This window comes from Neolamprologus brichardi, chromosome 1 (assembly GCF_056152115.1).
Source record: "Neolamprologus brichardi isolate AB-2024 chromosome 1, ASM5615211v1, whole genome shotgun sequence".
Classification (NCBI taxonomy): domain Eukaryota; kingdom Metazoa; phylum Chordata; class Actinopteri; order Cichliformes; family Cichlidae; genus Neolamprologus; species Neolamprologus brichardi.
In genome coordinates this window covers 1,512,608-1,525,000 of record NC_142104.1, presented here as the reverse complement: position 1 = coordinate 1,525,000, position 12,393 = coordinate 1,512,608, and the positions used below count along the sequence as shown (strand labels likewise).

The window sequence follows — 12,393 nt, the reverse complement described above, 5'->3', positions numbered from 1 at the left end:
TTGATGCGACTGTTGTTGTGATTTGTTTAAATAAAACTGAATTGAATAATAAAATTCAGCCCCTCGCCTGAAACAAGCTGTTTCAGGTTGTCTCTCTCCCACCGCTGACGATAATTTCTCACCCTGATGGGATGCTGATATGAGCATGAATCTGCAGCGGCAGAGATTCCAGCAGGACGTCTCTGTTGGGAAAATATCACGCTCAGTTTGAGCATCAGACACGTCATTTTCTGCGTTCGGGGAATTTTTATGCACCAATTTGCACCTTTTGAGTCTCAGTTTGTAACAGAAATGTCTGGAACATAACACACACCGGCTCTCGAGCATTGTGTGCTCTTTTAAAATATTTATTCTCAGCTTCCTGCCGACTCACATGCAGACATGATTTACTCGTCAGTGTTTACCTGCTTCCAGCTTTGACAGCTCTGACTGATATTTGGAGAATTTTCTGTCTTTTCTTTGCAGAAACATGCAGCTAAAAAAGTAACAGTTCAAAACTTCCTGCACATTCATTTGTTCACATGTTGAGTAGAAACATAAACAGGTTTCCAAACATTTGTTATGTGGAGTTCTGATTCAGTCCTAATGATATATTTTTAAACTGCATTTGAATATTAATCTTGTGTTATTGTCATAACACGTCGCGGATCACTCGTCTACTCGACTCCAGTCAGTGTTCAATTAACAGCAAATAATAATTAGATTTTAGTCGTAATTTATAATAAATTATTTCAGTTTCAGTCGACTAAACAGAATCAGGTTGCAGAGACTAAATAAAGAGTAAAAGTTCCTCCTCACAGTTTACAAAGCGTCTTGTTTTCCTCGACGTCACATGAGATGTGTTCATGTGTCTGCTTTTCTCTTCTCACATCATTCTCACATTTTCATGAGAAACTGGGAGCTAGCTGGACTTGTCCCGCCTTTCTGCACTTTATCAGTTTTGATTGGATCTCATCTCTCCACAATATTTTCATCTCATTTTTATTGGTTGACCAAAGTAAAAACATTTCATCATCGTATTTTGGTGAGAAACAAAGGTCGGTGACAAAAAGTATTGGTCAGCAAAATGAATACCGTTTTCAGACACGCCAAACAGAGATGTTGCAGAGCGCCCTCTGGTGGACAAACTATGCAACATCAGCACTGATAGCATGGATGAAGAGTGTTTCTCCCACCTCTTCCTTACTTTATACATTTTTAGTCATCAGTAATTTGAGATATTTCGCCAAATAACTAATATAAGCGACATATGTCGGTAACTTGTCCCAGCCTGTATTTGTGCGGCTGTGGTACAGCTTTCCTCTTCAGAATGGAAACTTGCAGTGTTTTACTTTTCTGGACACACAGATGCACAGAAGTCTTTAAAGGCCACAAGTTACACTCATTCTCAAATGCACTGACTCTCCACTGAAGCTGGGAGGTGTTCTCTGAAGGTCTCCTGTTGGTGCCCGACACGCACTTGCAGGCGAATCACAGAGCTCTGCAGAAAAGTCTTTGATAGAAGGGATTCACTCCTTTCTAACAGACCTACAGAGACACCAGCGATCCGTACACTAGACTCACAAATGTCCTTACAGCAACACAATGCCGACCTCAGCCTTTGTGAGTCTCTGGCACACGGCGGTGCAACAACAGCAACCCTGAGACGGGCGGAGAGCTGCAGACAGCTCATCCAAGTCAAATCACTCCAAACAAGGTTCCTGTGTTTCATTAGGGACCGTTTGTATGATATTTGTCAGCTGCAAGGCTTTCAAAACACAGCGTGCTCTCAAGTTCTTAACAAGATTTATGTGGTTGTGTCCAAAGCCGTGCACAGAGATGTCCTTATTAACCGCACTCAGAGCCAGATGGATCGCTTTCCTTCACCGTGCTGCGTCGCTGAATCAAACGGAGGAAAGAAATCTGCATATTACAGAAGTTATAGAAGAAGAATGGGGTCGTTGTGTGTGTGTGTGTGTGTGTGTGTGTGTGTGAGTGTGAGAGACACATCATGCTCAGGCTTAAGTCCAATGGTGTAAAAAGTAGAGAAATCCTCTCAGAACAATTTATATTTTTCAAGTTGTTTTTTTCCCCCAACAGCAAAATTAGCTCCTCATCAAAGCACACACACACACACACACACACACACACACACACGACTCAATGCATCATTAGACTAAAACCTCTTGCAGCACCAACGCCTACGTCCAGCAGCCGAGCCGACGGCCGTGAAAGCTTTTGTGAGCTTTTAAAGAGAGTTGTTCACAGGAAAGGTCAGCTCTGTGCAGATGTAAGTGGATAATATGAATCGGGGTTTTAAAGTGTGTAAGTGTTCAACAAAAATAAAAAGTGGCAGCTGTGACTGAAAAAAAACAAGCAAACACACTTTTGCTGCTCAAAAATCACAAAAAATGGTGATTTAAAGACGATCGTAACAGATGCACAGGAGGATGTTTGCATTATTAGGGGCGTGGCCTCTTTGACTGACAGGTGGATGGTGACACAGGCGGCTGCTAGCTTCACCTGACCTGGAACTCTGCACCGTGTTTGGAGCCTATTGGAGCATTTTATTGACATCACGCAACCAATAATGTGGTTACCTGACATTTCTTTGATTTTATTGGCACTAATTACCAGGTGTGTGATTTGAGTCACACAGGTTACCTGCTCAGTTTACAATGTTTATGGTAAAACCAAAATATTCGCCCAAGAAAGCAAAGAAGGTCAGCTCAGCAGCATGTTCAATATATGTTTTCCACTCAGACGCCTCAAAGACACAGTCGGGAAAACTACAGACAGCACGAGTCGGAAAACCAAGCTTAGGTGTAAAATAGAAACGACTAAAACTTTGGATGTCCAGGAAGACGAATCAAGTAAATCGTTTATATCGGTCACTGTAACTCGGATAATTAAATGAGCGAGTGAACCAATCGTTCATCGATACCTTTAATCGCTTTTCAGGCTACAAACAAACCTAAGCGAGCTGAATCACGATGCTCGGTGATCGCAGCGCTGCAGCGCTTCAAACTGCTTCCCGTCTTCTCCATCTGTGACGGGAGAGCATTCGCTGCTTCATCTGATCGTCATGGCGACTGAAAGATGGCGTCTTTAGATAAACTCAAATTAAACCGTTTTGGGGATGCGTGGGGAACGCCCTCTGGGACCTGGTTGATGTGTCAGCCACACGAACGTGAACGCGGGACAGACGGCGAGCTGGAAAACGTGACACGCATTATTAACTGGTGGGAAAAACACAGGAAACACACTGCTGACAGTCAGATCTGCTCCCTGCAGCGCCGACGAGTAACTGCGGCGTGCATCAGTTAGCACACGTGGTGCCACGGCGAAGAAGACGGAGCCTCCAGTCCACCTGTCGCTCAGCCTGTGGCTTCTGATCCACTGAGGTAACGCCATCTGCTCTCACGCCAACACTGAACACACCCACACGCAGCCTTAATCGGTTTGTTTTATACACGTATCCCTGACACGGTGTAAGTTCTGACCCACAGAGGTCAGGCTGCAGTGAAACCTGCACATCAGCAGCTTCCTGTTTCTGATGCTTAAAAGAGAGACGCTCATTCAGAAAGCCTGAGTTAAGGTCGCACTGAAGCTGGGACCAATCACACGATCGTGTGAGGCATTCGCAGCCACAGAGCATCCACGTAAAACCAGGCGTCAGACGTGAGGAGAAGAGAGCGTTGGGCTGAAGTCGTGCCGCCATGCAGCCACTGCTCTACGTGACTAACGTTTCATACGTCCCAACAATCTACACGCGCCACAGGAAACAGCGAGAGAACTGAAGAATAAATCACGGATGCGTGATGTCACGACACACACAGTGATTTTGGCATCAGGAGGCCGCAATGCTCATTTCTCCCAGGATCCCCTCGCAGCTCAGCGCCGTTCCCGAGGGCGTAGCACGCTCAGGAGTCACGTTTACGTGTTTCTTGAGGAATGAAGTTCATCCTAAGCTGCACCAACTTCTACTCTCTTCTATTCTAGAGCCGAATCTCTCTGTGACGAACTCGCCAACATCGGAGCGCATTATCAGAGGCGGGACTCACCCGCAGCTCACAAAACTGCACTGGCGATACGATTTTGCTGGTGTAGTGGTCTCTCTGTGGGTTTTTGTGTTATGACGTGTTTGTGTCTCTGGCCTGTGAAGAGCTCGCTGCATCATCCACACAAAGTAGGAGAACAGAAACGTATTCCATCCATGTCAGAAGCAAACTACAGCTGACCTCCAGAAACTGTCAGCAAGACATGTCACATCTCATTGCTTCAGCCGGACCGGCTCTATGACACACGCACAAACACACGAGCGCTGTAAACGCCATCTGCATGCATGAACAGCCTGAACGCTGTCAGCTTCACTGACGATCAGCGGCTCAGTTCACGGCGTGCTGCACGCAGCAGAGAGGAGCAGGTGACTCACCTGGTCGTCGTATCTGTAGGTCAGGAAGTGATCCTCTGTGGCGTCCTCCATGAAGCTGCCCTGAGGTGAGAGCGCGAACTCTGGCAGGAACACTGCAGTCTGACTCTCTGAGCACTGACAGCGCACACACACACACACACACACACACACACACACACAGAAAGATATCAGTGAATCTGTAAATCTGCAGTTCCTCCAGTGTCCAGCAGAGGCTCCACGTTTAAAGTTCATAGAAAAAATAAACATGTTTACGGGCGGATACACAAACAGATTGTTCTTGTTAGTGCTTAAAGTTGGGGGCGTGGCCTCTTTGACTGACAGGTGGATGGTGACACAGGTGTAGCTACTAGCTGTCTGCTAGCTTCCCCTGAGCTGGACCTCAGTTGGAGCCTTTTGGAGCCTTTTAATGACGTCATGTGACCAATAACATGGCTGCTGTGAGGTCACTGCACTAACAGACCGTCCACAGTTTTGGTGAAATATATTTAAACCTTCGTTGCACAGGAAGTTTGAGTTTTTCCTGTGAGAAATCTGAGCACCGACTAAGGTTGTGATGTTGACTCTTGCATGTGCTCAAACCGTTTGCTTCCTGTGTGCACAGGAACACGTGTGAGTGACCTCACTGAACACATTTCCAACCACTCTGAGACCGACTTCTCTAACAGGGGCATAAATCGGAGCCTGAGATACAATCTGCTCCTCATCGGTGTGAATTAATCTCCCTGCTCCTCTCTGCTCGCTCTTTATCAGTCCTGCTTTTACGCTTCTATATTCTTCATTACTTTGATGCATGAAAGGCGAAAGTCTCACGCTGGATCCTGAATGATAACCCAAAGTCTGAGCAGGAGAGAGCGATAGTCGGTGTAACAGGGGTGGAGTCTGTGCTGCTCACAGAGCAGATGGAAATAACTGGCGTGTGGCATTTACAGAGCTCCCTGGAGAGGGAGGGGGGGGCAGTGAGACTGTGAGAGTGCGAGCTTCCAGGCCACTCGAACTGTACGAGAGCGAGACGATCCACCGTTGAGATTAGTGGGAGTGGCGTCTCCTGCAGGCTTTTAAAGCCACTTAAGAGACAGACACAGCAGAAGAGCCACCGCTGTGCGTTTCCCCGAGGAGCCGGCGAGGACACGCCTTCATCACTCGCCAACCTCTCCGCTCACTTCCACACTAATCCACGTTCTCTTTATTAACACAGCTGAGGAGATGTTTGCCAAAGATGTTTGCACAAGGTTCTGTATAGAAAAACAATGTGAATCCCTGTTTGAGAGTAAAAACTGTCCAAATACTTTCAGCTCTAATGACGCTGCGGTGACCACGTCAGCCGCCATCTTCAAAGACGACAGCAAAACAGCAAAACAGCAAAAAGGCGGAGTCAGTCTGCGATCAGCCTGCTGCATGTTTGCCTCTGGATCAGGTCAACGTGCTGTGTGAAAACTTACCGCTGCATCCAAACAGAAAACTGCATCTAAATGAAGAGAAACTCAAACATCGTACGTGCACGTTCAACGTATTTTAACGGTCAGTGCAAATTTTAAATCTTCCCGATGCAGCTGAGCAGCCGCCATCAAGTCATCAAAACGAGCCGTGCAGACCAAGAAACAAAGTCTCTGTAACCAAGCAACCAATTATTTTAACATATTCTTCATTTTACATAATCAAACAAATTTGTTCTGTTATTAAAATCAGTAAATTTACCAGATCCTGATCAAACGTCCGACTCAGACGGTGTCTGCGTTCAGAAATCAGACTGTGACTGTTTGGAGATAGGCTGCTGCCCATCAGGTGACCTGTGACCTTTCAAAAACCGAGCTTGAAGACATGCTGACCCTCAGCCACTTAGTAGATACACCTGCGTGTCAATTTGAAGCTCCTACGTCGCCTCGTTCTCGACTTATCGCAAACACACCGTGACGACCAGTGGCGGTCCTAGCCCGTTTGGCGCCCCGGGCGAACACTCCCTCTGGCTTTGAACTTTTCTTGTCCATCTTGGTTTTAATTTTGCACTCCAGTATGAACACAAATCCCCCAACTCGAGGATCACCACAACATGATCTAACAGACCTACACCTTAGTCCACAGATTCACTTTGTCTAAGGTTTATTTCTGAGATTTCACACAACCCAGGATTCAAATCATGAATACATAATGAGCTTGGATTTACAACATTATGAATTAAATGTGGTCTATTTGGAAGCAGCAGGCCCCCCCTCCCCTTTCGACGGGTTGTGCGTGAGACTTTAAATCATCAAACTGTAAATTATAAATTTTAAATTGTTATTGATCCCTTTACCCCGAGTCCTAAAGTGTATATTTATTTTCTTACTCTTCTTATATTTATTGTTTGTTTACTTTCACTGCTGTAACTGGAGCCTCATCGTCTCGTCTCTCTATATACTGGACTGTATGTAGCGGAGATGACAATAAAGTTTACTTTGACTTCAGCAGAAAGCAGGCGCAACCGAGAGCTCTCGCGCTCACTTTTCGTGTAGGCCTACAGAATTTCGAATTTCAAATTATAAGTCTGTATCATGATGTCTGGTCTTTTCGTGTTTGTTGTTTTGTTTTTATTTTGTTTTATTTTGCGAGTTGGTTATTAGATGCTGCTCCAGCCAGCCAGAGAATCCCCCGCCGCCCCGCCCTCTCCTCCCTGTGCAGCAAGCAGCAGGCGCACCTCGCAAACGGAGGGCGCCCTTACTCCCAGCAAATGGGCGATAGAAAACCGATCGGTGCCTGTGACATTCTCAGTATGCGCTGGCTGATGTCGGGGCAGCATGAGTACGAGCAATTTTTTTTTTTTTTTGCGAATGTCCATGATGCCGCCCCGGGCAACCGCCCGTGTCGCCCGTATCTAAAACCGCTACTGGTGACGACACCGCCCGCCCGGCAGGGTGGCGAGAACGCGCGTCAGCCTTTTACAGCTGAGGGGTAAAAACCTCCAGAAGGTGAGAATGACGTCTGAATAGTTTTTGGGGGGTTGGTGTCAAAAAAACAAAAGAAATACTGCAGTACATTAAAGGGCTCGAGCCTCATCCAGCGACGCCACGGTCGATACGTCAGCGTAATGCTGCCGTTCACTGATGTTTGTGAGCCTTTCTCCCCTTTCAGTGTCTGATTAGCGACTGTACCAGAGATTACGTGACAGCTGTTGGTTCTGATTTATTGTTCCAATCAAGGTCGGCATGAGCAACACCGGTGGGCCCGACTGTCTCCCTGAAAGTGGCGTGATTTGTCATCCCAAACGAGGACTATCTCCATATTAGGCCACACACACACACACTGACAGAAAGTCGAGCTGTCCTGCTGTGAGTTACTGACTCGTAGCCGTGCAGCGTGGCATAGAGCCGCTCCTCTAATTGAGTTTACACACCAGTGGAAGGAGAGTGTCAGGACAGCCGTCACACTTGCAGCTCCCTGCGGCGGCGGGTTCACGCTGGATCGCCGGCTCACTTCAGAGGAGCCAGCGCTGGGATAATAACACAAGGAGGGCATCCGTCATCCCAAAGGGCTGACCCACTGTGCCAGAGGAGGCAGCTGCTGCACAGCGTGGCATGTTTGGTAAAGTCAGAAGTGAAACTCTCGTGCAGCAGGTCAGAAATCAACGCTCGGGGGGTTGGAAGAGCAATCTGTTCGGCTTCAGCGGCTGACCTCAAGTACTTAAGCTTCTGAGACGTTTTCAAGGTCAGCTCATTTAAAAACGTATCATCCCAGCAACGCCAGCCTGTCCTCGCTAGATGAGTAAGTGTTGTTCATAATAAGATATTCTTCAGGTTTCTCTAAAAAGGACCTGAGATGTTCGCTTGGCCTTCGTGATCCCCACAGTTCACCCTCTTCTTTCCTCTGATTGGCTGCCCCTCGCCTGCTACTAAAAACATAAAATATTCTTCCTGAAACAAACTGATGATAACGATGACGATGATGACAACGTTTTACTTTGGACATATAAAAGAAACAAACAAAAAAATACAAATAAAATCAACATAAAATAAAATATCAACTCAATCATTAAGTCAGAAAAAGAACTTTTCTCCTTCTGCAAGTAAAATGTATTTAGCACATTTAAACACAGCTTTTAAAGACAACGTGCTTTACAAAGCATTTATTTACCCAAACACACGCGTACGTGGAGTTAAAAAGTAAAAAATGGGCAGAATATTGAGTTAACAGGCCTAAACATAACAAATAGGGACAGCAGGGTATGGGCAGAAATCTGTGCCATCAGAAACTGAATTTGAATAAGTTAAATGTGAATTTGAATTGTAACTTGAATAAATGCTTTTACAAACTGAATATGAATTAGCCTAATTTGAAATTCAATTTATTGGTTTGAAAATGATCATCACTAAATTGAAATTGAATTTTATATTTTGAAAATGTATTGATTTGCTTTGAAACTGTATTTTATCCTTTAAAGATTTAGCTCTCGAATAATTTCAGATTCACTTCTCACCGTTCAGTTTCTGCTCTACAATTATGAATTAGACTAGTCACTTTAGCTAAAGTTATTAAGTTAGCTAAAGAGTTGGGATGCTGTGTAAGACATAAATAAAGCTAAAACACAAAGGTTTGGACACGTTTTGCATGTTTCCCTACTGTAGGGGTCTCTGCAAGCATACAGAGGGGGTACTCTGGAATTCTCCTAGAAACAGTCGATCATGTTTGTTTGTCAAAGCTGAATCCAGGGCAAACTACGCTAAATTAGCGTTTTTAGCTAGCAGCTACAATAAGCATAAAAGTTACTGTACGGCTATCATTTGTTAACATGACGCTTGTTCTTATACATGTAATACATTTATTACCAACCTGAGAGTTTATCCGCTGCTCATTCGACATGACGAATGACTTCTGAAGTCTTAATTCAGCTCAAGATGCTGTAGATTCCCGTCAGTAACACTTTCGGTCCGCTAGTAAAACGTAGTTCGATTAATCTGCGCTTGAACCGGAACCGGATGTAAGACCCGAAAAACTGAATTTTGGAACTGAAATTGAATGGTGAGAACTGAAACTGAAATTATTTGAGAGCTAAATTTTTAAAGGATAAAATACAGTTTCAAAGCAAATGAATTCATTTTCAAAATATAAAATTAAATTTAAATTTAGTGATGATCATTTTCAAACCAATAAATTGAATTTCAAATTAGACTAATTCATATTCAGTTTGTAAAAGCATTTATTCAAGTTACAATTCAGATTTAATCCTAGCAATTCAAATTCACATTTAACTTATTCAAATTCAGTTTCTGATGGCACAGATTTCTGCCCATAGCAAGGCACAGCTGAGAGATCAGTGGGCTGGAAAAGCCAGAGAGTAAAGGTGAGTTTTTTAGCCTCGACCTGAAAGCAGAAATGGACGGCGCTTCTTTTATGTCAAGCGGTAACTGATTCAAACCGTGGAGCAGCGACTTCAAAGGATCTGTCACCTTTTTGTTTGAGGCGTGACCTCGGCCCGTAGGACATGAGAGACCGAGAGCTGAATGACTCGGACCATTAAGAGCCTTAAAAAGCAAAGAAAAATCTTCAAGTGAATTCTGAAATGGACAGAGAGCGAGTGCAGCGAGGCCGTATACAAAGCTCTGCTGCACCATCTGCAAACAAGCTAAAAGAGACGGACGTGTACGAACGGCACAGTAATTCACGACACGCATGACCTTTTCCAGATCATGGAAGATCACGAGTTTGGTGAAAACTAGCGAAGAATCCACTCATGAAGCTGAATAAATAAAATAAAGTAGCATCACTGAGTGCACCACTGAAAGCTGCGTCATTCCTGCAGCAGGTGGATAACGCTGCATTAAACTGTATCCAGTAAAGCCCACCCCATGGTGAGCACGCCGCTAACAGCTGAAACAGCTTTCAGTCCAAATCCAGCTCTCGTGTCTCAATCACAAAGCAAACGTCCCAGAAAGCGACGCTCCAACAAAAAAGGCCATTTGTAGCAGTCCGGGAACACGAGGAGAGCTCGACCCACATGTCAGGTTCAGCTCCCTTCAGGAACCTTTAAAAGTTTCTATTTTCTCCCCTCTGATGGATTTTCACTTCTTTCCATCAACACACATAAAATGTGTCCTTTATTTAATGCAGCAAACAAAGCTGACTCCTGTCAGATGATCTTTTCTTATTATAGAGGCTGAAAGAGTGGGACGAAAGGCTTTGATCTCATCACATCTGCTTTGACCCTGAGCCAATCAGAGTGCGCCGCCCCCTCTATGTGTGTGCAGTCGTAGTAGAGATGTTTCAGCCTCATTATGATGAAGATGTTTTTACTTAAGTAGCAGAAAGTTTTCAGTCACCCAGAATGATTTGAATCCATAATTAATCGAGACGACTCTGATCCAAGGAAAACCTACTGATGCAAGACCACAGGAGTGTGTGTGTGTGTGTGTGTGTCTGTGTGTGTGTGTGTGTGTGTGTGTCTGTGTGTGTGCGTGTGTGTGTGTGTGTGTGTGTCTGTGTGTGTGTGTGTGTCTGTGTGTGTGCATGTCTGTGTGCGTGTGTGTCTGTGTGTGTGCATGTGTGTGTGTGTGTGTGTGTGTGTGTGTGTCTGTGTGTATGCGTGTGTGTGTGTGTGTCTGTGTGTGTGTGTGTGCATGTCTGTGTGCATGTGTGTCTGCGTGTGTGCGTGTGTGTGTGCATGTGTGTGTGTGTCTGTGTGTGTGTGTCTGTGTGTGTCTGTGTGTGTGCGTGTGTGTGCGTGTGTGTGTGTGTGTGTCTGTGTGTGTGCGTGTGTGTGTGTGTGTGTGTGTGTGTGTCTGTGTGTGTGTGTCTGTGTGTGTGCATGTGTGTGTGTGTGTGTGTGTCTGTGTATGTGTCTGTGTATGTGTGTGGGGCAAGGTTGTTCTGCGCAGTGTACCAGGGGCACGAACAAAAGTTGTTGTACCATAGGCACGAGGAGTGTGTGTGTGTCTGTGTGTGTGTGTGTGTGTGTGTGCGTGTGTGTGTGTGTGTGTGTCTGTGTATGTGTCTGTGTATGTGTGTGGGGCAAGGTTGTTCTGCGCAGTGTACCAGGGGCACGAACAAAAGTTGTTGTACCATAGGCACGAGGAGTGTGTGTGTGTCTGTCTGTGTGTGTGTGTGCGTGTCTGTGTCTGTGTGTGTGTGTCTGTGTGCAGTTTTCTGTCTGTGTTGAAGTAATGAGGAGTGAAAAAGCCGTTCTAATGACGGCCATTTATTTCCATGAATGGTCTTCTGTTAATGGGTGATGAGTTTGGGTGCATTACCCAAACTCAGGCCATGAATGGTTAAGTTCACACTACACTGTCTGAGATTTCAGTTGCACAAGGAGAAGGAGGAGGAGGAGGAGGAGGAGGAGTTGCTCCCGTAGCAGAAGGAATCCTGCAGGTCGACTTTATCTTCAGGGCCGAGCGGCGCTTTTATGAAACTACTCGGTTCAGCTGAATGTAACAAACTATGTGAAGATGTCACTAAAACCTCCACAGCATCACATCGCGTCGAGCCAGAGGACTTAAAAAGGGCCGGCCTGGCTGAGAGCATTGCTCACGCTGGGATGCTTCAGACTGAAGTCTCATTAACTTTTTATTTCACTCAGGCAAATCGCCGCAGGCCACAGAATCAAATGTGGCCACTCACTCCTAACATCCACCAGGTCGCCAGTGACCTGCTCAGGATCAGGTCCACGTCCATCCTTCATGTGGAATTTTCACCCCTATGACCTGATTTTGAAGGTAACGTCTTCTGGTTCCTAAAGCTGTTCTTGTTTAGCATGTGGCTAATAGGAACCTGACGGGCTCTCTGGTGATGTGGAGGATGAAGCAGCCACGCCCTACATGTATCAAAAGAATGACTGAGCATGCTCTGTTCGTACTCCTAATCTGATGCACCGCCTTCAGGTGCCCAGGAGAAACACAGCAGCACATTTTTAGAGCGTTTTTTACCACCAGCCGTGTTCCTCAGGACTCCAGCTTTGCCTCGCCAACACATAGCTCACCTGTCCCTCACCTGGACAAGCTAAAAGCGATTTCCTG

The 12,393-nt window shown here is 45.5% G+C and overlaps 1 protein-coding gene across 2 annotated transcripts in view; it reads right to left on the bottom strand.

Annotated features, from left to right (window-relative positions):
- Positions 1-12,393, bottom strand: part of adamtsl3 (ADAMTS like 3) — a 214,425-nt gene that overhangs the window by 185,538 nt on the left and 16,494 nt on the right. For both annotated transcript variants that reach the window (XM_087833725.1, XM_087833320.1), the window contains exon 3: positions 4,415-4,528. In XM_087833725.1, the coding sequence (XP_087689851.1) occupies positions 4,415-4,528 (114 nt within the window). The remainder of the gene's footprint in view (positions 1-4,414; positions 4,529-12,393) is intronic.